Source organism: Nipponia nippon, unplaced genomic scaffold, assembly GCF_047370975.1.
Source record: "Nipponia nippon isolate SJK-2023a ecotype South Korea unplaced genomic scaffold, ASM4737097v1 scaffold_5, whole genome shotgun sequence".
NCBI classification, from domain to species: Eukaryota; Metazoa; Chordata; class Aves; order Pelecaniformes; family Threskiornithidae; genus Nipponia; species Nipponia nippon.
In genome coordinates, this window is record NW_028262369.1 from 44,546,757 (window position 1) to 44,570,679 (window position 23,923).

Here is a 23,923-nt window from a genome sequence, read left to right on the forward strand (position 1 = left end):
GTCAGAGCTGAGCTTAAATAGGTCCCCTGGGCAGGGGGTGGGTGAGGGCCCAGGTGAGGCTGGCCAGGGCTGTTACAGCCTGTTGGTGCACTCAGCATATAAACTCTTACAGCTTCCTAGGAAGCTCAGTTATATGGAGGAATCTACTTGTGCTGGCGGCTACTCAAAGAACATATACTAATCCATAGGCTTTAATAATTTATGAAGGTTGCTAATCTACTTCTCCTCTAACCAAGAATACGTTAGTTCAGATTTTCGTTAAGGTATTGTATAATAGCTGGACCAATTGTTTTTATCAACCTTCCAACAGATAATTCATTGGGTCTGCAACCCTGTTTTTCTTCCTTAGATCTTAATACACAGGACTTGCAGGCTAAACATGCTAATCTCGTCCATCAACCTGAAACATCTGTTTTTAACAAAACTCTGGAATTGGTTCTTTAGCCTTGAAAGAAAGAAGCATCTTGGTATAACTTGATACCAACCAAATGCTAACTCACACCCTTTAGATGCTGAAAACCTTTCACCTTCCATTTCTTTTAACAGAGAGCTGATGAATACAGTACCTAAAGAATTGCCTCATATGGTATTTCGTAGGCTGTTGCAACCTATTACAGAGAGAAGACTTTCAAAATTATTTCGGAGCAGACTGAAAAAGTGTTCTCAAGGGGGAAATTCCTAGGTCAAGGCCAAAGGCCTAGATCTCCTCCCAAAGATGGCTTCATATTAATTTTTCTCTAGTTAAACAGCTTCTTTCAGAGCCAGTGATTACTTGACATTTGGGAGTTAGTTTTTATTAGGAACATGAAACCGACGATGGAGTCGGAGCTACCCTTGTAGTTCTTTTTATTGGAGAGCTCTGTATATAAACGCTTTTTATGCCCTGGATGTTGCAAGACAGAAAAAGCAAGAGCATTTCTCTTCCAGGCACTCCATTTTTATGCTTTTTAACTCTTTACCACTACGTTTTTTCTAGGATCGTGCTACAGGATGGTTGTTGACATTTTGGTATACTTAGCCACAGACATGATGTCTGTATTCATCGGGTATCTGTTCCATGTAAAAATGTTTTTTTTACATATTTATCCTGAATGAGGGGCAGCAGTACTTTCACAAGCTGCATCAGGATTTCAGGGGCTCAGCATCACGCTGCATGCATAATCATACAAATCCTTTTTCTTACCCTGCAAACAAATGCTCGGCTGCGGGAAGACACGCTGTGTGTTAGGGTTTTCTTACGCACCACACTGCGGAGAGGAAACCGATTCGCTGATGGAGGTCGCTCGGAGCTTGCTTGGTGTTTTGGTCTCCTGGGATGGGCTGTTGAGGCAAAGCTGTGCCCTGGAGAGCACGTGCAGGTGTTGAACTGCACGTTATACACGAGGGTTGCATGCGTGCTGCTGGGATCATCTGTGCCACAGGGCTGTTCTTAAATGTAAATACAGATGTGTACGTTCCTCCTTCTCTACAAGACTATGAGCATCTGTTGCTCGCATCAGAAGTGGGGCTAGCTGTAAGTTACAGGCGGCACTGCTGCAAGAGACCCTGATAAGGTTTGAGTTACAGTGGAAGTAAAATTCAGAGTTGAAATGTCGACGGCTAACCCGTGTTTTGTTTTGTTTTGTCCGTGTTCTTCAAAGCAATACATTTCAGAGCTGTAACGTTAGCAACACAGCAGGTTTCCCCCGGCGGGGCGCGCCTGGCCGCCCCAGCCGGCTGGGTGGGAGCGGAGGGCACAAGCTGCGCTCCGCCGGGGCTGCGGCCGCCTGCCCCCCGGGCCGGACCCCCGCGCTGCGGGCCAGCGCGGCACGCCGAGGTGCCCCTGTGCAAGCGCCGCGCAGCGGCACCGGCCAGCTCCTTGGCGGAACGCGCGGCCGGCCTGTGCGCGGCGGCGGCGGCGGCGGCCGGGGCTCGCCAGGGCCAGCGCATGGCTGCCGCCGGCCGCGCCCCGCCGCCAGCCGTTGCCGGCAGCGGGCGGAGCGGAGGCGGGCGGGTTTGAAAGGGAGGCGCCGGCTGCCATGTAAGCGCTGGCCGGGAGGCTGAGCGGGGAGCGGCCGGCGCGCCGGCCCGGCGGTGCCGCCCTCGCTCCGGGCATGGGAGCGGAGCGGGGCGGCCGGCGCGGAGGGGAGCTGCCGCGCGGCCCCGAGCGGGCCTGGGGGCGGCCCCCGGGGGGCCCCCGGCCCATGGCCTTCATCATGACGAAGAAGAAGAAGTTCAAGTTCCGCGTGGAGCTGGAGCTGGACGAGCTCTCCTCCGTGCCCTTCGTCAACGGCATCCTCTTCTGCAAGGTGCGGCTGCTGGACGGGGGCAGCTTCAGCGGGGAGTCCTCCCGGTAGGTGCCTCCGGGGCTGGCGAGCCGAGCGGCTGCCGGGGCGCCGGCGGCCGCCCCTTTCCCAGGGGCTCCGCTCGAGTCCGCGCCCCGCCGAGGGCCGGGGCGGCCGCCCGCCCGCCTGCGCGGCCCCCTCCGCCCGCTCCTCGGCCGCCCTCGGCGGCGCCCCGCGCGGGGGCGAGGCCGGCTCCCGCCGTGCGGCGGCCGTGGGCCGGGGCCCGGGGCGGGAGCGGCCGCGCCGCTGCTCCCCGCGCCGGCGGCTGCCCCGGGGCCGCTGGTGGCGCCGGTCCCCAGCCGGGGCCGGCGGCCGCGGGCGCGCTGCTCGCTGTTCCCCTCGGGAAGGGAGGCGGGCACGGCCGTGCAAAGCTCCGGTGGCACGGCTTGCCCCCGGGCGGGCTAGCGGTCTTCTCGTCCCGTCCGCCTTGCCAGCATCGACGGCAATAGAGAATATGTGCGGGAGCGCTTGTAGACTCCTCGTCTGCCTGGCTGCTCGCTGCTTGAAGTCGAAGCACTTTAAAGTAAATGTTGAGGCTCTTTAACACCGGATAACGGGGGAAATGAATCCGTGAGTGGGTGAGGGTTGCCCTAGAGAAACCGGTCGCTTGTGCTGCAACGCCTTGAGCTATAAAGCCTGCCGACTGCGTGGGTAACGGGAGGGGAAGGGATTTCTTGCCGCCAAGTCTGAAGTCGGAGCTCTCCCCTGTGAACGTGAGTTGTGCGACCTTAACGTTTCATTCTGTGGGACACTGGCTCACTGTGTTTCGTTCTGTGGATATCGACGTGGAGAGTCAACGTAAACAGCTTCACAGCAAAGCGCGCTCGTTTCCTGTAGGTGTTCAGGGCACACGCGTTGCTGACCCTGTTCAGGCTTAATTCTGCAGCGCAAGTGCAGCAGTAGACAGGTGTCTTTTTCTTCTTCTTCTTTTTCTTTTCTTCTTTTGTGCCTCAGCAATAGAGCCGTCGTCTGCTGTGACGGTGGCTTCCTCATCCACTGGTGGCGATGGGCAAACAGGGTGCAAGTGGGTTAATTTTTTCCAGGTACCAGGCAGAGGCAGAACCTTGTCAATAGGAAGGGTGTGCTGTGGCTTCAGGTCTGGGGAGGAGGAGACTACCCTCCCGTTACACTTGTTCATGTTGTATGGGTTATTATATTACCTTAACGTTATTACAAAAAGGACTTACTGAAAAATGTCTCATAGAATTCCGGGAGCAGACAGAAATCAGTAGCAAATCTATGAATATTCAGTTATTTTCTTATTAAAATACTGCTGTTACAGAGCTTGCTAAGTTATCTGCTTTTGATTCTGTAAACAGAATTAATCAAGGAGAATAAAGAGCATAAAAATGTAGCTTTGGCCTAAAACCTCCTTATTTAACCATTCTGTTATACTGGCGTGTATAATTGAAGATCAATTTTCCTTCTGTACAGCTGGAGGGTCTTCAACTCTTCAGTGTTCTGCTCTCATTTCATGTCTCTCTTTTTTTCTTCAATGTTTTTCTTGCAACGTTTCTGCAACGTTTTTCTTCTCATGAGTAATAAATGAGGATGATAATCATGAGTTTAGGCACTAATGTGCCATTGCTGTCCTAATGCAGCCCTTACTGCCTTGAAGTCATTTCCACAGGCTGACATAAATCTTCTGGACAGTATCTCTATTTTAAAGGAGTTGATTTCAGCTGCGCTGATGTTTTTTGGTACATTATTGTGATCTTAGCCTTTTTTGCCTTGCCTGTTTATGACGCTAAAATTAAAAGCTCAAAAGCATACGTGTATCTCTTCATGGATGTGAACAGTGTATTAGAGTAAAATATGCAGGATAGGAGGTAGTATGCGTACATAGGAAGTGCCAGTGGAAGTGTGACGATGTAAAAAAAATTGTGTTGAAGTATTGTGTTGGAGTCAAGGAAGCTTTGAAATTCTTTCCTTTTCTTTTTCTGGGGGTACGGTTTAAAAATAAGAACAGCAGTGAAACATATGCTGGTATATCGAAGTCCCTGTGAGTGTAAGTGGCCCATTCCTGCTGGACTGAGAAGTGTTGAGGTATGCTGGTAGGAAGGTAAAGAATTCCTCTGCAATGATCCTTCAGTGCCAATTTAGGGAGTGCCTTTGCTATTGGCTTAAGAATTAACAGATGGATTTTCACAGCGGTGATTCAGCAAAGGTCTGAATAAATAAGGAAGAAATTAAGTTAACATCAGAGTGGCAGCATTTCAAAACTTGTCAGTGGCAAACTTTTTTTAATGGCCATCATTTTCTAGTTGCGTGCATTTATTAGTTTCAGCGTGAGCTGGCAGTTGGATCCTTAAAATAGTGATCTCTGTAACGTTATAAAAGAAGTCTGAAGAACTCCACTGTGTTTCAGAAAGTAATACACAAACTCATCTCAGATATTGTATAATACATGGAAAAACTGGCTTTTATTTTTGTTACTGACTGAAGTCTAGTAGACTGTAATTTTGGGGGGAGAAGTTACTAAGTTCTCAAGTTGGTACTGATACAAACCAAAGCCATGCTGCCTCTTGCCTTAAAAAAAAAAACAAAAACCAAAACAAACCCCAACAAAAACAACAAAAACAAACAAACAAACAAAAAGCTCAAACCAAAAAACCCCCCAAAAAAACCACAAACACTCCCCCCCCCCCAAACCACCAAGCGCAAAATAGAAAGGCAGTCATATCAACAAGCTATAAACCAGCCTAACATTATTAGCATTTTCTTTCCAAAGCTTACTCATTGAGAAAGAAACGTCATAAAAACGCAGGCTGGGAGCATTGGAATAAAGGCCTATATGTAGTGAGTTGTAATGAAAACAGATTGAAGCGGTCTGCTTTTCAGCCCTGTGTGGATCATGCTGTATGAACGATTAAAGGCCTGATCCTGCAAGCAGTGTGGTACCTAGGTCATCCCTCTGAACGACAAAGTGGGACAAAAAGAAGCCAGATGAAAGTTCAAGCTACTGAAAAAATGTTTTTCACTTCTCAGATCTCTACTGAGAAAGAGATATGTAAGAAATGTATTATGAAGACATGGTCCCGGCTATTGGAGACTTGTTGTCAGAGTCCAACCGCTTTTCTGGCTGACACGGAGGTGTGCCTGAGGTGTACAGAAATTCTGTGACCAGATAAAACCAGCTTGTGTAGTGCAGTACATAGCGATCTGGTTTGTGTATAAAGAGCAACCATATTAATTGTTTACACATGACTGTGTTTTTTTTGTGTTTGTACATAGTTTTTTAAAACTCCAATTTGAAAACTTCTATTTGAAACTTCCCCGTGCATATTTGTGAATATTTACTATAGGGAAAGAAAATTCTGTATTATAATGCTAAATGCTTAATTACCTGACAAAATATTAAACTCTTTAAAGTAATCTGGTACTGTCAAATAATATTTTGATCAAAGGACATTGAACAGCCAAGTAGTTGCGGTGTTTAAACCTGGGGGGGCGGGAAGGGAATGTCTGAGTGTGTGTGCAAGAATAGGACCCTGGAGTTCTAGGGAGAATGAATTGGTTGTAAGCTTTGGCTCTACAACACGGAAAACCTTGGAGGGAGTTGTGGGAGGGGGGAGGTTTTGTTTGGTTGTTTTAGTAAACTGCCAGTCAGCCATACAGTGTAATTCCTGCCCTCCCCTTTTTGAAATTGCTTTCTAATATGGCTTCTGGATCTTTACAATAGTATTTTTAGATTTTTCTAACAAAGGGTGGATTTTCGGCAAATAGACTGTGGATGCATGCAAAGTTATGCTAACAAACCTCATTTTCATTTAGAAAACTTTCTAGCTTAAGCCTGGCTTCCTATGTGGAAAGGCGTCTCTCTATGTTTCTATTTTTCCCTGGGCCAATGATGATAAGAGATATCTCTCTTTGAAACTGGATACGTTAATACAGGATCCATGTGCAGATTCCAGGATACTATGTATCTATACACTGTCTGGCCATACAATATTGTGCACATAATGTCTATTGCACCGTGAAAGGACAGAAGGTTATTCCAGGGCAGAAATTACACCTATGAATATTTTGAACAGATAAAAAAAAATACTATTTTAAGGTATAGACTTGACTAAATGCTAAGCATATTTATTCAAGGCTAGTCTAATGCAGACATAAATATATTGAAAGTACAGGCTGTCCGCAACTGCCCTCGTTTTAATAGGCTGAAGAAATAATTGATGGGCCCCTAGAGTAGATAACTGCTCACAGGCTGAGTTGTTGCTCAACCAGCAGCAAAAGAACAGATGGGACATGAGGAAATCAAAGAAGTTTTGGAAAGTAAAGGATCTTATTTCGCGAGGCTGTACTTTCAACACTGTACTGTATAGATTAAGGCTACCGTAGTTATAAGCCTGGTAGTTACATTTTTAGCTCAATTTCCAGCCGCACCCCACTCAAGGAAAGGACTTCTTGGTTGGTGTGTTCTTACGACTGCAGTCTTCGGTTTGGTCATATTCCCCTGCCTTTGAGATCTGATTTCTGACACTTTAGAATGCTGATGTTTCTCTCTCCCTTCTTTTACAACACAACAATCAGAACTAAGAAGCTGATTATGATCGGTATCTGTGTGACAGAGATTACGGGCAGCTGAGAACTATAACTTTTTCATCAAAACATTTTATTCTCCAACAGATTCCAGGGAAGGTTTGTTGGGTTTTTTTGTTTTGTTTTGTTTTGTTTTTCCCTAATGTACAGCACACTCTTGAGTCCTGAGAGGCAGTCTCAGACATCTTGCATTACTTGCATGAATATATTCTTACTCCTAATAGATACAGGCTAGAGTATGTAACTGTGTTCTGTAGACATTGATTTCTTATCTTCCAGATATTAAGTACTTCTTACTTCTACCGATGCTTGGCTATGTCCTTCTCGACTGCCTAAAACTACATCTGGTTTTTGTGACTCCAGCAAGTACATTTTCTGCCTCACTGGACTCATCAAATTGCTTTTTAACTATTGTTTTCCCTGTTGCTGCTATTGCATTTGAAAGGGAAAATTTCTCCTGATAGCAACACAGCTTAAGCAGCTCTCTGTTTTTAAACAAAAGTACTTCTTAGAAAAACATACCTGTCACATAAATTACTGTCCCTATCACTCTCATCTTCCTGCATGATGTATGAATCCTGTTGACAGTCTTCAGAGTTGGTAATGGACAATGCTACTTCTCATAGCTTTTCAGCTGTAACCGGGTTTGCAGTTGGATAAACTGAAACAAAATAAGTTTTCAGGTGCTGTGAGGCAAATGGGCAGTGGGATAAGAATCCTGGCTTGCGATTTTGTAGCTGCTCTTTTCAGATTCCCGAATGTCCACTTAGTGTTTTCTCAGTTGTGAAGAGACTGTTGGTGGAGCAGCTTCCAGGCCCTGTTCCTCCCTGCAGAGAGGAAGAGATAAGAAGGGGAAGTTCTCTACACAAATGGTAACTTTTTTTTTTTTTAAAAAATGTAGTTTCTTTGTACTTCTTCAGCCTTTCATTAATAGTTACAATGAAATGGGTTTAGACAACAGACATAGCGAATATGCTTGAGGAAGGTAACGTGATGTACAAGGATTGGTGTGGACATTCTGGACAGGGCTGAAGGGGAAGAAACTAAGGCTAAAATATTAATGGGAGAGTTAATGTATAAAGGTGGAAGACGAACGGTGTGGAAATAAGAGGGATGAAGAAATCAAATCTTTGAAATAGATTGGAGGAAAATCAAAGAATTAATCAAAGGACTAAAGAAAATAAAATCAGATTTGAAGGGAGTCATCTTTGGGCTACAGTAGGAGATTAAGAAAATGTTCGTACAGACTACATTTTGCATGGGATGTAACTGGTTATTGCAGTTATGAAAAGGGCTCATTCTTGTGATACTTTTCTTACTGTAACTGTAAGTACTGGTAAAAGATACAGCAACAGCTAGCTTTTCAGGAAAAAGTTCCTGAAAAGAGATGCATGACAGGCATCTGTTAAAGAGGAGGGGGTGGGGGGAAAAGCTTTTATGCTTCATGTGTCTGGCTTGTGCAGAAGAATAGGCACTTCGGTTTAAAAGAGCTGGTGATGTTGCTGGGTTTTTCCTGCCCCCAGCACCGTACATGGACCACAGTATTTTGCTGTCATAAACTTGCCATTTGCAAGCACCACAGCACCCAATTGCCTTTGTATTTTAAAGGACTGTTTCTGTTTGTGGAATAATTTAGGGTGGCGGGGCGTGCTAGAGATCACGTAGGCCAACTTCCTACTCAAAGCAAGACAAATTTCAATTAGATCAGGAAGCTCAGAGTTTTGTCCTATCAGCTTTAGAAAATCTGTAAGAATGGGGATTCCAGTCTTTGTGGACAACCTGCCCTCTGCTTCACCACTTTTATTGTGAATGTTTTTCCCTTATTTTATTGGAATTTCTCTTGTTGTTGCTCTTCCTTTCTCTACTCCCCACTAAGAAAAAACTGTCTCTGTCTTCTCTCTAACTCAATAGAGATGGCTGAAGATAGCAATTAGGTCTTCTTCAGATTGTAAAAATCCCACGTTCCCAACTTCTCCTGCATCAGGTGCTTCACCCTCCTCATCCCTGACTCCAGACCCTCATCTCACACCCCCTGGACTTGTTTTGGTTTATCAGTGTCTGCTACCCAGAGGGCCCCAAAAACGCACATAGTGCTGCAGATACAGCCTCACAAATGTTCAACGGAGGGGAACAATTGCTTCCTTTGAACTGCTGGCTACAGTCTTGCTATTGCAGTTTGCCCTTCACAGTGCTAATTCCCTTTTAGGTCTCTGCATTTGCCTGTAACCAGCAGTTTTTCATAAGTAAAAGTATTCCAAAGCAGCTCTAGTTCCGTGTGATGCTCAGTTTATACCTATTTTATAAGAAATACTTGACATGTTGCTAGTTAAAGATTAAACCTGTTTATTATTAGTAAAAATATGTGGAATAGAAAATGATTGCTCTGTTAAAGTTTCGCATGTACTAACAGCAAATTAACTGGGGAGCTGTGCACTTTAAACAAGTGGAGCTCTTCCTGCAGAGCCAGCTGTTTGCTGGTTTGCTTAGTGCTGAATTTTGTGAAACACTGAAGCTCTGTTTGTAAATGGTTTTGTTAATTTTTTTTTTTTTTGCAATGCTTAGGAAAAAATGTTTTTGTTGGAGAGAATGTATCTTCTTATATGACTCAGGCATGGAGGAAACACAGAATATTAAAGGAAAAGTAAACTGTATTTCTTCCTGAATACAAGAAATACATTGAAGCTTTGCAGAAGTTTACTACAGTGTATACATTGGAGATCATGCTCTGACCTCTAGCTTCAAGAGATGCATCTTTCTATACGAAGACTAAATTTAGCATTCTGGTTATCAAATAACAATTTAAAGCAGAGCTTGGTATTTGAAAAGTTATATTGAATATTTTTTGCTCTTTTGTAGCTCAATATTCTTTAAAGATGATGAGGTTGGAATTGGTACATGCATGGACAGCACGTATGTTACATGTATTAACTTATGTGTATGAGGTGCCTAGAATATATTTGAATAAAATTGGTACTGGTGTTGGTACTAGATCTCTTTTTATTTGCCTTAAAATACCTGTGTTAATTCCATATTTGTCTATTTGTGTTTGTTTCTACTCCCGTTATCAACTTAGCAGTAAGGATTTTAGTTTAATTTGAAGGATCTCTTTTGGGTGACCTTGTTTATATTTGTGTGTACAGTAGAGATATTAAAAGACATGAGTAAACCGTATTGTTTGACACTTCAGCTATGTGGATCTAAACCAAAGAAGATGACTACATTTCTGTGTAGTGAGAGTAATTTTCTTCTGAGGATCTTAATGCTTTACAAATACCAAGTGACTTGGCAAATCTTGGGAGACTGAATAGTAGCGCACAAAGTTTTGCTTGAAAGTGGATTGTTAAGACAGCCACTCAATTGCTCTGGGAGCCTGTTGCACGAGTACCTGTATCTCACAACGGTGAGACTGCACAAATTTGAAATGGAAGAATATTTTGGGTAAGAGGGGTCTGAGAGGGTATTCTCTTGCATGCCAAACCATTATGTGAGAACTCTATATCCAACAGTACCTTCCTAATGCTAAAGATAGCCTAGCAAAGGTCAAATTTTACTGTAAAGTACCTGAACCACTGAGGGTGCTGAAACTGTGGCTGGTAAACTGTTAGATTATAGGCTAATGCCTTAATTCCTGTCTCTGTAACGTGGGATCATGACACTGGCATTCTTTATTAGGTGCTCTGACATTCTGCAGAAGAAAGATGTTTGTTTATATATATATATATATATGTATGTATAAAAAAGGCTATACATATAAAAAACATATATGAATGGGATATTGTTCCCATTTTAAAAGACTGTTTCCTACACTAAAAATAACTCTGTGTTACTCCAATCTACTGAACACTGTATCAGAAGGACAGAGCTAACTGTATTAAATTTATTTAGCCAAGAGTTGATCAAAGGAAGCTGTTAGGTTAGGTGATAAAAGTTCATATGCGCACCCACAAACAAGCGCAGGAAACAAAGGCAGCAGAGGGTGGGGGAGCTAAAATGATACCCTGCCCCAGCTGGGGGGCGTCTGAGTGCCAGCAACTGGAGTCAAGACTGTATCAGAGGGCCTGGGTGCCTGTGGTGCCAGCATCCGGAGAGACCTGAGTGAGTGGACTTAAGTGCCAGCTACGGGAGCGGGACCGTGGGTCACAGGGGCCTGTGTGTCCATTGTGCCAGCAACTGGAGTGAGTGAGAGTCTTGGTGCCAGCAACTGGTGTGGGAACGTGGGCCAGAGCACCCATGTGCCTGGGTGCCAGCAACTGGAGAGACCAGATGAGTGAAACCCAAGTCCCAGCCGCTGCGATGGGACCAGGAGTCAGAGACCTGTGTGCCTGTGGCGCCAGCACCTGGAGCGAGTGCAGGTGTGCGAGTGTGTAAATGCTGTCAGGGATCAAGCCAGACTAGCTGTCGAGAAGGTGGTGTAGCCTGGGAGCCATATATATATATAATGGGTCTTGCTAGCAGACCTGTCTCCTGTTCAGCCAGAGAGGGGAGTGGGGTGAGGCTGTTGGTGCTGGCTGTCTCTGCAAGTGCTCTGTGTGCCTGTGATCCGTGTGGCCGGCTGTGTCCGTGTGGTGTGTGCGGGTGCTTACCAGGAACGCATCTTTAGCCTCGCTACTGCTTGGATCTGGGGAGTGGAGCTGCAGCAGCCTCGCTTCTCTTGCACTACCTCATCAACATGATATGTTTTCCCCTAAAAGAAGCAAGCAAAACTTAGGCAATATTGGAAAAGTTGCACTCGCTCAGAGATAACTCTTCTAAAGGCATTTTATTCGTTGTACTTTGGACTCTAAGAACCTGGCCTCAACAATTCTTAGAAGTTCAAAGCAACCCTCCCATCAAACTACCAGCTTTAAAAAAATAATAATTATAACAATAATATTCCCATTTATTTCATGGAGTGAAAAAGCTATTTTTTCAAGGTATTTATAGTGAGCAGGTAACTCATGTTCTGTACAAAAGCTGTCAAATGTCTAAGCAAACACCCCTTAACATAAAGAAGTGTACTGACCCAACTGATCCCGAAAGTATTTCTAGAAGTAGTTTCATGTGAAAGTAGTCTGATGTAAAGACTGAATGGCATCTTAAAACTGAAAACAAGTGCTCACAATTTTTTTGTCTCTTTGGTGACCAATGATTCTAAAGTAATCGCACTAGAAAAACAATCCGTTTAACATAGTCATCCCCATATGGCTCAAGGTCATAATTTGCTGTCTAGAATAATTCAGATTAAAACTTGAATAAACAATTTTCTAGTTAATGGAACACAGTATTCTGGTAAATGCCCACAAGGAGTTTTGGCTTCTTTATTTCTAAGCCTCTCCTGCTAAAGCTTTTCCGTTTGGCAAGAAGGGATTTTTCCCATGACGCTTAATGTCCTTAAAACTAATTTATTTTTGCAGTTGTGGCTATTTGCTGAAACAAGCCATTATTCATAGCCTTTATCCATGTGGAAATGAACACAATCTGCAGGTCACAAGAACCTTGGGGGGTGGGGGGGTGGGGGTGGGGAAGAGCCCATCACTTGTTAACAAATTAGGATGAGGAGTTGACTGGAATAGGTTTTGTTGTTTCTTTTGTGTTAGTTTTCTTGTTGATTTTCTCTTTTGTGGATCAGAAGAGTAAAAACAAGACTTTAATTCATCATTCTAAATGGCAATTGTGTACAGTACCTAAAATATATACAGAAAAAGACTTGCCTAGAGCTGAAATCTTGTATTTGAAATTTAGTCAATGTGAAATTGTCCCTCTAAAGAAAAAACACTTAATTTGTTAAACTGATGGTAACTTAAAGTATACTTTGGAATCAATTTATCTTAAAATACCTGTCTATTCAATTTATTCTTTGTTAGGTCTTACTGACAGCATTCATTAAGTTACATTCAAGCATGACAACCTAGTATGTATTTGAATGCATCTTAGTAACTAAGATATATTTTGAATAATAAAACAACTGGTTTTGCTTTGCATGTGGTAAAGTGACTGTGAGGCTCATAGGAAACTGACTCATAGCGGAAAGCTTTCTCCAGCGTGCCCTGTAGCGTAGGCACAGTTGCCAAGAAGCTCTCTGGGTTCATTTCCATAGTAACGAATCAATATAACTGTTTATTTTCTAAAGGCCTTGCACTTGTACTAAGAATTTCAGAAACTTAGATATTACTTTTAAATGTTCTGATTATTTGACTTGGGTTTTGCCGCGTGAGAGGAATAACTTCCTGGTGCTTTTCTTCACACAAAAATTACCTTCATTAAAATATATTAAATTTTTCTTTGTATAATGGAATTAGAAGAACTGTTGGGGGTGGGGGGGGGTGTGTGCACGTTGTGTACAAATGTTTCAAATATCTTGGTTTTTAAAACAATGTGCCAGTGAAAGAAACTAATGATATTTGTTTTGAGGTCCTTATGAGGAGGAAGGGGTATTCCTGGTTTTACCTGATTTTATTTTTACAAGAATTAGAGCATCAATGTCTATAACTGAGGCATTTTTACTGAACTTTTAATTTCTTGTTTGTAAGAGAACTTAAAAACCTGATCGTCCTATTTAATGTTTATTAAATTATTTGCCTGAATAAATCCTGACCTGTGATACGAGTGGATTGAGTCTTCCAAAAGCATAGTGGTTTTGTGCTATCTTCCTTACGTGAACAATGATATACTTGGTATGTTGAAATAAGTTCAAGATCCTTAAAGGTTTCAAGGACACTTACATTTATCAAACAGATGTTACTTGTATCTTGTATTTACAAGGGAAAATACTACATTTAATGTTCACTAAATTATCTTTTACTATAATGCGAGTGATGCCTGGAACACTGTATAACTGCACAATGTAAAGCTGCTTTGACTGTAGCTTGCTATAGAGGTGGAAAGCTGTTCTGAAAAGCAGAAACGTAACCTGAACCATAACACTGAGCTGTACAAAGATTTCAGTACATTATTTTGACCTTACGAGTTTACAGAAACATCCAGAAAATCAAAGGCATTCTTTGTAGGAAAAAATATTATTAATAACTGGAAATGCTACCGATGTAAAAACACTACAAGAACTTCGTGAAATGACGAACAGGAGGAGAAGTGATTCTGTTACTGGTGGTCCCAGTGGTATCCTGGGTGATAAGGGAAGGGTGGTAACGGTGGTGACAACTGTCCTACTTGCATGATGAGCAGAAGTTATGTGAAGGGATTTTCTGACCTTTATGGATGACAAGTGAACAATTCCAGTCTTGTAGCATTCTTTTATAGCCTTACAATGACTAGCAGAAAATCTACATTGCTTCTAGTTTCCAAAAGGACACTCAAGACTAGATTGTTTTGCAGATACTGGATGCATAGCAGTGTGCAAATGCAGGCTCCCTGTGGATTCATGGCTATAGCTGATATGCCTCGATGTGAGACTAGAGATAAAGCTTAAGTCAAAGGATTGTTAAGAGTTCTTGCTTTTTGAAACTTAATAAAGGTTTGTATAATTGCATGCATTTTAGTATTGATTCGATATTTCTAGTAAGATTTAATTTCAATAACTCTTTGAAGTCCAGTGAAACAGACAGGCAACTACAACAATCACTTTGTTTACGTGACAGCATTTTTAATTATCCTCTTAATGTAGAGGGTTTTTAATTATAGCGGTGTGTTAGAACTGAGATCTTTACGCTGTGCTGAAACTACCTATAAAATCTGATTCTGGGATTTTTTGTGTGTATGTGTTTGGATTTTTGGGGGAGGAATACCACCAGTGTGCCAAAATGTGATGTTTTCAGTGAAAGAAAATCCTGACCAACTATATCAGTTACTCTGCATTCAAGTTCCCCTTCTTGCTCAGTCTTTGTAGTCTAACAAACTCCTGCAAGTTAGGGTAAAACTCCCAGCAGGGTTGAGGGCTGAGCAAGCCTATTGCCTTTCAGTGTCAATGCAGGCCTGTTGCTTCTGGTGCTCACAAGAGGACACGAGTATTGTTTCATAAGAGCTTCTAGCATTCTCAGTCTATCCTGATAGAGCTGTTGACAGAAGGATCAGAGTACTACAGTGCATTTAATGACTTAAGATAGTGACAGAAATATCCCTTCTCTATTTGAAGCAAAAATTTCTAGCTAGACAGCTCATGAGAAAGGTAAAACTGATCTTGATGTGGTGGTGTCTTTAAGAGAGATGAGGTCTTCTATTTTTTCGCTTTTACAATAAGTTCAAAATGTTACTTAGAAAAAAAAAAAAAGAACTTTAAAAAAAAGTAAATTATGGAGAATTTATTTCTAAGTCACCGGACCACTGTGATCTACAGAAAAATAGCGTTCTCAGAAGTTGCGTTATCCTTAAGCACAGTGTATGAAACCTGCAAATATGCAGACCCCCTATACCATGCACTTGGATAGCTGTGTTCTGCTTGACCGTGGACATCTAGTTGACTACTTTCTTTACCTGATAGTTGAGCAACTATCACAGAAGTGCCGCAAGTTATTCCTAGGCCTTCTAAGTGTAACAAATGTTAGCAGTTATCAAATATCGCTTTAAGGTTGTATTATACTTGATGACTTCTTGCTTGAGCCTGTTTCCAGTAGAGGGTGTAACTATTAGTAATTTGCCTTTTTTGAATTCAGTTTCTATTTTGGATTTGAATAACTGGTATACTAGCAGTTTGGGATTTTTTTTTCCAAAGCACAGGAAAGTTTACAATATAAAACAAAACGGATAAAAGGTAGGTAGCTCGTGATGTACGGAGCCTGTTCCTTTTAAGTCACATGCTTGAATATGAATCAGTGTTGTATCATCAGAATCCGTTAGTCCGTTGTGGTCATTGAGCTGACTCATTTTAGGCAGGCTAGTTTATTCCTGCCTTAGGAAGTCACGGTGCCAGTGAGCACTGTAGCTGGGAATCTCACCAGCACAGCAAATTGGAGCTTTTGCGTGAGCCTTGTGATTCATCATTTCTCCACGGGTGATAAACTCTGACTCCAGCTTATGTAGAACCATAGAATTCTGCCTCTCTTAAAGATGTCGGATGGGCTCTTCAATAACAAGCTGCTGTAAGGAGTTAATATAAAACATAGGACTGTATGTATTAGAAAAATAAAAGAGAAAGAAAAGGACAAATATTGCTTTAATATGTGAAGACTGCACGTGAACAATTAGAGCAGTATAAGAAACTAGCACGGTTTCTCCACAGTTCCAAGTTCCAAGTTTAGAAATGTGGGACTAGAAAAGAGCTTTTGATCATTGAGGCAAGTCCCTCAGAATCACTGGTCCTTATGCCCCCTGTTATTGACAAACTGGCCAACCGTGTCTTTAAATACAGTAAGATTTTTTTTGCTCCTACTTCTCTTATTCGAAGGCTGTTCTAGAAACTTGTTCTGTGGTTTGAGACCTTGTAATTTTCAGTTTTAAATGGGTGTTTGATTATGCCTTATTTTGGTCCTAACCACTTTTTATTTGCCTTAAAGTCATTTGGTCTCTAAAGTGTTTGAATTACTTAGTGTATTTTTATTATATGTATTTTTTTCTTGTAAGATACAGGAGTTTTCTAGTTGTCCTCCCTGTACCTGTTCATTTGGGAGTCTGTTCTTGCTCAACCAGAGTTACCCAAACAGAATAATGTGTTCCATTTGAGCCTTACATACCAACATTAATACAGCTGAAAGCATCCTACGTTTTGCCTTTTTTTTCAGCAGCATCGTATTGTCAGGTTGTAATCCTCCTGCAATGAACAAATCCATTCAGATATTAGTCGTCTTATTTTGCTCTCTAACGGCAAGCTCCCAGTATGTAGCTGAAATTCTTGTTTGCCCCAAGTGCATTACTTTGTATCCGGTTATCGTACATCATCTCCTTTGTACTTTTCCAGGCCTCCACTTTATCTAGTTCTGCTTGTATGATGCTCCCTTTCTCTGGATTGAAAAACTACTTGTCAAAGATGGTATCTTGGGCACATTCCAAAGCTCAGCAGCTTGGAAGACAGTGCCTGGGAGCTACAGTTCAGGAAGACTTCACTCTCCGGAGGCAAACTGGAGAAATCACGGTCTCATTCATTAGCAAAAACACATGGCTGCTGAATTTTTCTGTAGGTCTAATATTGTGTTCAAGGTTTGAAACAGTTATTGGTCTTGCTACACAAAGACAAGAATGAAGGATGATTATTCAGGCCTTGAATCAGATTTTGCATGAAGTGACTACTCTACAAACAGCGGAACCAGTGTTTGTTCTTGAGCTGTCCTATTGCATTTTATGGTCCTGAATGTATATGCACCTGACACTAAGCATATGTTCTCTGTTTGCAGGGAGGTAGTACAGGCAAACTGTGTCCGCTGGAAGAAAAAGTTCTTATTTATGTGTAAAATCAGTGCCAGTGCCACAACAGGGATTCTGGATACTTGCATTTGCAGGGTGTCTGTACGGAAGGTAAGTAGCTCTTTTTCCCTCCTCTCCTCTTTCCCTGCTCTTTCTTCACTTGTTTTGGTTTAATTTTTAAATGTCTGATAAACTTCATAAATCAAACTTTAGCTGCAACCATGTCAGGTATTATTCTAGTCAAAATTTCATAGTAATCTTATTAATTACCTTAGTTTGACTAATCCCTGGTTTTTTTACATTCTTATTGAAAAGAACGCTTATTCCAGCAGGACACCAAAGGAATTGCTCATCAGTTGTTATGAAGTTAGCCCTTGATAGATACTTCTAGTGAGCAGCAGTAAACTTAGAAGCCTTGAACTGTGCTAAGTACCAGGATTTTGTATGCAGCACTTCCTACCTTTGGCACTAGACTTTGCAAAAGCCAAACGCTGGTCAGCATCAGGCACTTGCCCTTCCCCGCCTCCGCAAGATGACAATCTCCTGCGGGCCAGCACTGAGGAGATATTAATACTAAAGTCTAAATGACAACAGTACAGCCTAGCAAATGTGTGTTGAGCTATTTTAAAATGAAGATTAGTATTTGCTTTTCTAAAAAAAACAAACCAAAACAAACCAAAAAACCCCAGTCAGTGTCTTAAATGGCTTAATGGCATGTCTTTTCTTCTTTTTTTCCTAGGAGTTAAAAGGAGGAAAGGCATATGCAAAGGTAAATTGAGATGTATCTAATTTTGCCTATGAATTAGCTTTTCTTTCTTGTCATTTTATGCCCTTTTAAAGTAATTGCAGAATAGTACTCTAATACCCATGATTTCATTATGTGCGTTATAGTGACACAGTGGCGTTGGAACTCTCTATCAGTGTGTTTAATATTTAATAATGTTATATCACCAGAATTTTTTTCTTTCAATTTAGTATGTTGAAAGAGTCAATAAAAGTAAACCCTTCTGCATGTGTTTACTTTTAAAAATAAAGAAAACTCTCCTTGTTCTTTTTTCTCTTGAGACTTTAATTTTTAACTGAAAATAGAGCTATGCAGAATTTGACACTCAAAGTTTTTCTGCTTTTTGCCTTGGGCCACTCCCTTTGATGGGAATCCTCTTACTCATACTTGAGAGAAACTGCTGTTGAGTGGCACTCAATACTGTGCATGTAGCAAGTACCTTCATTTAGTGATATGCTTACTACTAACTTTATCATTTTTTTCTTAACAGCTGGGATTTGCAGATCTAAATCTAGCAGAGTTTGCTGGATCGGGAAATACCACTCGTCGCTGTTTACTGGAAGGTTATGATACCAAAAATACAAGACAGGATAACTCCATTCTCAAAGTAATTTGTTTCCTTTATCGTACTTAAACTAATAAAGCAGAGAACAACTGTTATTATTAAGCACTTAATGAAATTTAAAACATATTTGCTGAACCTCTTTCTAGAAGGAGAACTACTTAAAATAAAAATGTCAGCATTGTTTAGGGAGAATCATTAAAATCCATGCAGTCAAAAACAGAATTTGTCCTACTCTTTGAAATGGAGCTGGATAGCTGTAAAAGAAGAGCTTTCAAAAAGTATTCCTATTCTAACAGGAATTGAAAAATGGAAGAGGGAAGCGCGACGAAAAAGTTAATACATTCATAAAAATGTAGCAATTATGTCTTTAAGACTGGGCAACTTCCTGTGCAGCTTTTCTAAGAGTGAATCTCTTAATTGGCTATTTATGTATAAGCCAGCTTCAACACCTCCGTGGCTCCTGGAACTTTCCCTTTTCTATTTGATTGTAATCAGTGTAACAGTTGGTGAGCATTGTTGGAAGAACCCCACCCTGCTGTTCTCTCCCATTAGTCCAGGGAGTTTAAAAAACTGAGTAAGCTGAATTACATACAGAATGTTACAAGTAAATTTTTTTAAAATGTCTTTTCCTACCAAGACACTAGGATTAATTTCTCATACTATTGAGTACACCATTTAAGCACGCAGTTTCTGATTTCTTTAAGACAGTTACAGACTTTTTCCAGAAAACTTTTAATTGATGGCATTGACCCAGCTAACAAGCCTTCTCAATGCATTGTTGTCCTATGGCATTATTTACCTTTTGTGGGTTTACTTCATCTCTGATGTTAGCACAACCAGTTCTTGTATGCTAGCAGTTTGCTAAACACTCTCAGCAAAGAACGTACTTCAGCACCCACTGTTCTAAACAATATTCTGTTTGCTCATTAATCTTTTAGATTTCCTGTCTCTTTATTTTTCCCTTGAAACCATCCTAACTATTCACGATTCTAAGATTCTTCCTGATCTATGTATCTTTTGCAGAATCTTGTATGTGCAACTATGTTACTTTAAATGCTATTTTGTGTTGTTTGCATGTGTACTAAGAAAAAAGATGTAGGTTTTTGCATAAGTGTGTTTATTTGCATATGTGATGATGCCATTTTATTTTACTTAAATGTAAGATTTGTGGCAAGTATAACTTAGTGACATGACCATGTATCAGACCAATTCCATTTTTTTTTCTTAATGTATAGGTTTTGATCAACATGCAGCTAATGTCTGGAGACCCATGCTTTAAAACGTAAGTTTATGAAAAATCTGTGTGGGATAATGTTTTGGTGATGCATTCTGTGTTCAGAATTACACTTCTAATTTGCATTTATCAATCTCTCCAATCTGGCAACAATATTAAAAAAAAAAAAAAAAACAAAGGCACAAAAAAAAATGGGATGGTAGCTGAATAATGGCTAACATGGTAAAAATACCAGTAGAAGTATCATAGTTCTCCTTGCTGTTAAATAGTTAGTATATTGTCAAGCAAAGAATACCAGCCTGTACCTCTGCGATTAAAAAAAAAATAAATAAAAGAAACACTTAAGGGAAACTGTTCTTGCAGCAAGCTTATACAAATATACTCGGTGTGGGGTGATCTGACTAATATTTGTGTTTGGAAAATGTGCTGTTACACCTTTTATTCACAAGTCTCAGCTGATTTTAAAAGATTTACTTAAAAAAACCCAGAAGTGTGATTTGACTTTGTACAAGAGAAAGCACTTACAGATATTTAGTTAACAAAGACATTATGCAACTTAGTAAAAGATGCAAGAGGTAACATCTGAGGGGGGAGGCAGCTAGGAAATTACGCTGCTATATATTCAGGATCCTTTGGCCTCATTGTCCTTAAGCCGTAGTTAAGGAAATGAAATAGTTTTGCTAGAGCATGTTAGCTTCCATAACTAACCACGGGACAGAAAAATCACGCATGCTAGGGAAAAACCTAGTCATGAGTAAGATGGAATTGTTGTCTTCTTTCTAGACTCATAAGCCATTTTGTTACGAGGCACCCAAGCTTAGTGGATAACTAAACTGAAACAGTGCAATTGGCAACCGTCCTGTTTCCAGAGAACACCACTGTCTTGCTAACCATGACTTAATTATCCTGAACAGTAGGAAGTGAAGAACTCTCACATGTTATTTGTATTATAAGAGATATTTTGTAATAACCTAAATGCCATTCATTTTAAGGATAGGCTTAGAGATATGTATAGAATCTGCTTCCATGAATGCAGTGTGGAAAATGCCTCGATATTTGCCAAGACTCTTAATGCCACTGCTTTTCTGTAATTTAAAATGTTGGTAGACTGAGTTGTTTGAAGTGTATGTGCTTTTCAGTTTAACGTCAATCTTTTCTAATTCTACATGACAGTAGATGGCAATTTTGTCTAGATCAGGTTAAACCAACTTAGTTGCATTTTACTTGTCACAAGATGTTTGGGGGAAGGGTTGATGAAATAATTCCTTCAAAATAAATTTGATCCCTTAAGTTCTAGTTTAACTCCAATTTTTCTTCAGTTCATTGACTACGTTGTTATACTGAAACTAGTAGGAGATGGAATCAAAATGAGAGGACATATTTTCTTCCCACAATATGCGGTTAAGCTGTGGAACTCCTTGCTACTACATGTTGTGAATTCTAAAAGCTCAAGAAAGAATTAAGACAAATTCCTGAAGAAAGCAATTATTGAGGGCTATTAAGTATAAAACATCTTACAAGGCTCAAGAAATACCTAAGCTACAGATGAGGAGATGCTGGAAGAATATGCGGGTGATACATTACTATGTGTGACATATTCTCTTAGCATCTGTTGTTTGCTGCTGACGGAAACAGGATGCAAGGCTGGACAGACCTTTGGCCTGAGACAACAGGCTTGTTCCCATGTTAGCCTTTTCAAAAACAATCTAAGGCAGGGTTCCAAGTATTACATATAACTTGAAAAGAAAAAATGAGCTTAAGGAAAACAATCAGGAAAAAATTGCTAGCTTCACCCTTGTTATGTCCATCCCAACTTTTTGTGTAGGTTCTCAACTTTCATTTATACTTTCAGACTTTATGTTGGATCAAAGATATCTTCCATTGTAAAGATATAGTGCTTGGTTACAAACTGCTACACTAAAACACTTTTACTTCAGTACAGATTAGGTTTTTTGTTAAGATACTCTCATAAACTCATCTTTTATCAGATTAATGTAAGCAATCAATGTCCCTCTGAATAATCCAATGAGGAGAGATAATAATCTCATACAGGCTTAATCTGTAGCAGTAAAGATATACTGAAGTCTTCCTTAAGTAAAAAAGACTGCGTTTAAAGTGAAATGAGGCTGCAGCTCCAAGAAGAGCAGCACGATCTCCTAACTCAGACTGAGGGGCAAGTATGAAGTAACTCATGATCTGTAGGTTTCATTAGGACAATCGAGAACTGTTTTCTGTAGCAACTAGAGACTGCGCGTTACTGCTGTGGCTGTATCCTTACTATTGTTTCTGAGGAGATTCGAGAATGTTGCCTGCGCCAGTCTAGCTCAGATGATTCATTGCAGGAACTCTTCAATGTCCCCTTGCACCACTAAAGGCCCTTTCTCCTCTCTTCTAACCTTCAAAAGAACAGAACACTGTGAAATTTCATCTTGTGCTTACTGAATAAATAGTAAGAGGGTACTATCTGAATTTGATTGGGCAAAGCTTTTCTATATCCCTAGTTATTTAGCACCTCTTGATTTACTTTGAGTCAGACCTATTAACAAATACATCACTGATACTGATAGATGATTTCTCAAAGGCAGCTAACCAATCATTAGGCTTGTATACTAATAAAACAATGTAATTCTGTTGTTTACTGGCTGGTACCGAAACAGTTGAAATTAGTACCTAAATAGTTTTCTGGCTCCCTAGGAAAAAATCTCTAACTGACATTATTCAGACTTGGCATTTTCTTCCAAACTGATGATATAACCATTTCCTGGAACATAAACTTTCAACACAAACAGAACAAAAAATTTATCTAATCCAGATGTTCTTTAGAGAAGGAAAAATAAACCTTAAAACAATTTCACAATCTGGAATCAGCTACATATTTTATGAAGAAGCTTAGAAGGCTTGATGTTTGATCTGGGGTGATATCCCTGAAAGCATTCAGTTCTTGCTTTCAAAAGTACATTAGGCAGTTAAGTCACAGAAGGATTATATTTCCAGAAGCGCTTTTTCTCTTTCTCTTTACTTTCAAACTTAACATGAGAGGGGATATGTTACTGTACATAAAGACAGTGACTAATTTATTGAGTATGTCAAATCTAAAAACATCAACAAATGAATATCCATTTGTATGCAGACCAACAGCCTGTTCCCAAAGTCAAAAATAACAAAGCGTTAAAAAAAACCTGTAGGTAACATCTTGAAATGTATTTTAGTTGTATTTGCTTGCAAGAGAAGATTACTTTCACTTTGTCATTTTCTAATTAGTTTCTTTTGCACTAGCAAAACACAGCCTTATTCATTTTAATAAAATATCCCTTTGGATCTTGGTATAAACTGAAACAAGCATTTAAGCTTTATTAAAGTTTTTTTTTAATATTGAACCAAATTTAAATTATGTCATACATGCTGCTTTTTTTTTAATTTGCAGGAGGTAGAATTTAGAGGGGAATACATGGAGATGGTAACATAGGCCCCTTTGTTAGGAGTGAGAGGGTTATGAGCCCAGAAGTTCCTCATGTACTGTAACAGAGGTGAAACAAAGCCAGGATTACATCACAGTGCCCAAGCCAAGTCGGCCAACTGTCATTGTGTGGGTTTGGTTGGTTTTTTTAACTTACCACCTTGTCATGTATTCCATGAAATACTGAATTATATATGTTCTTAGCACATTAATTATCCTGTGATTCATACACTTAAAAAAATAATTAAGAACTTCAAAATAAACAAATATCACTCCACCAATCATCAAAAAGGAAAAGTCTTTCCGAGGATCCCCAGAAGCCTGAAGGGCTGAGCAGATGGATTCTGTAAAACATCCTGAAGCTCAATAGCAAAAGCTTTTTTTTTTTTTTTTCCTTTTTTTTTTCCTTTTTTTTTTTTCTTTTTAACAGGGGGCTAGGCAGCATGTTTTCAAAACAAAGTTACAAGCCTATTAACTTGAAGCACAGTGTGAATTATGCCAACTTACTTGAAAAGAAAAATCTGTGCTGATCAATTTGGAAGGATTACAGCAAAAGTACAGCAACTCTTAACCACCTTTTTCTTACAGGCCTCCTTCCACAGCAATGTCTATAGCAATTGCTGGAGAATCAGAATCTTTGCATGAAGACAGGAAAGGTGGAGAAAACTTAAAAGTATTACAGCTGGGCGCAGCAGGTATAAAATAAAAATAATGCTCTTAATTTCTCAGTTCTTTTGTAACTGGC

The 23,923-nt window shown here is 40.5% G+C and overlaps 1 protein-coding gene across 4 annotated transcripts in view; it reads left to right on the plus strand.

The window, feature by feature from the left end:
- Window positions 1–1,959: 1,959 nt before the first annotated feature.
- EEIG2 (EEIG family member 2) overlaps window positions 1,960–23,923 on the plus strand; it is a 28,177-nt gene continuing 6,213 nt past the window's right edge. For all 4 annotated transcript variants that reach the window (XM_087732204.1, XM_087732205.1, XM_087732206.1 and 1 more), the window contains exons 1-6: window positions 1,960–2,332; window positions 17,129–17,249; window positions 17,878–17,907; window positions 18,413–18,529; window positions 19,723–19,769; window positions 23,767–23,873. In XM_087732204.1, the coding sequence (XP_087588330.1) occupies window positions 2,094–2,332; window positions 17,129–17,249; window positions 17,878–17,907; window positions 18,413–18,529; window positions 19,723–19,769; window positions 23,767–23,873 (661 nt within the window). In that variant the 5' untranslated portion in view covers window positions 1,960–2,093. The remainder of the gene's footprint in view (window positions 2,333–17,128; window positions 17,250–17,877; window positions 17,908–18,412; window positions 18,530–19,722; window positions 19,770–23,766; window positions 23,874–23,923) is intronic.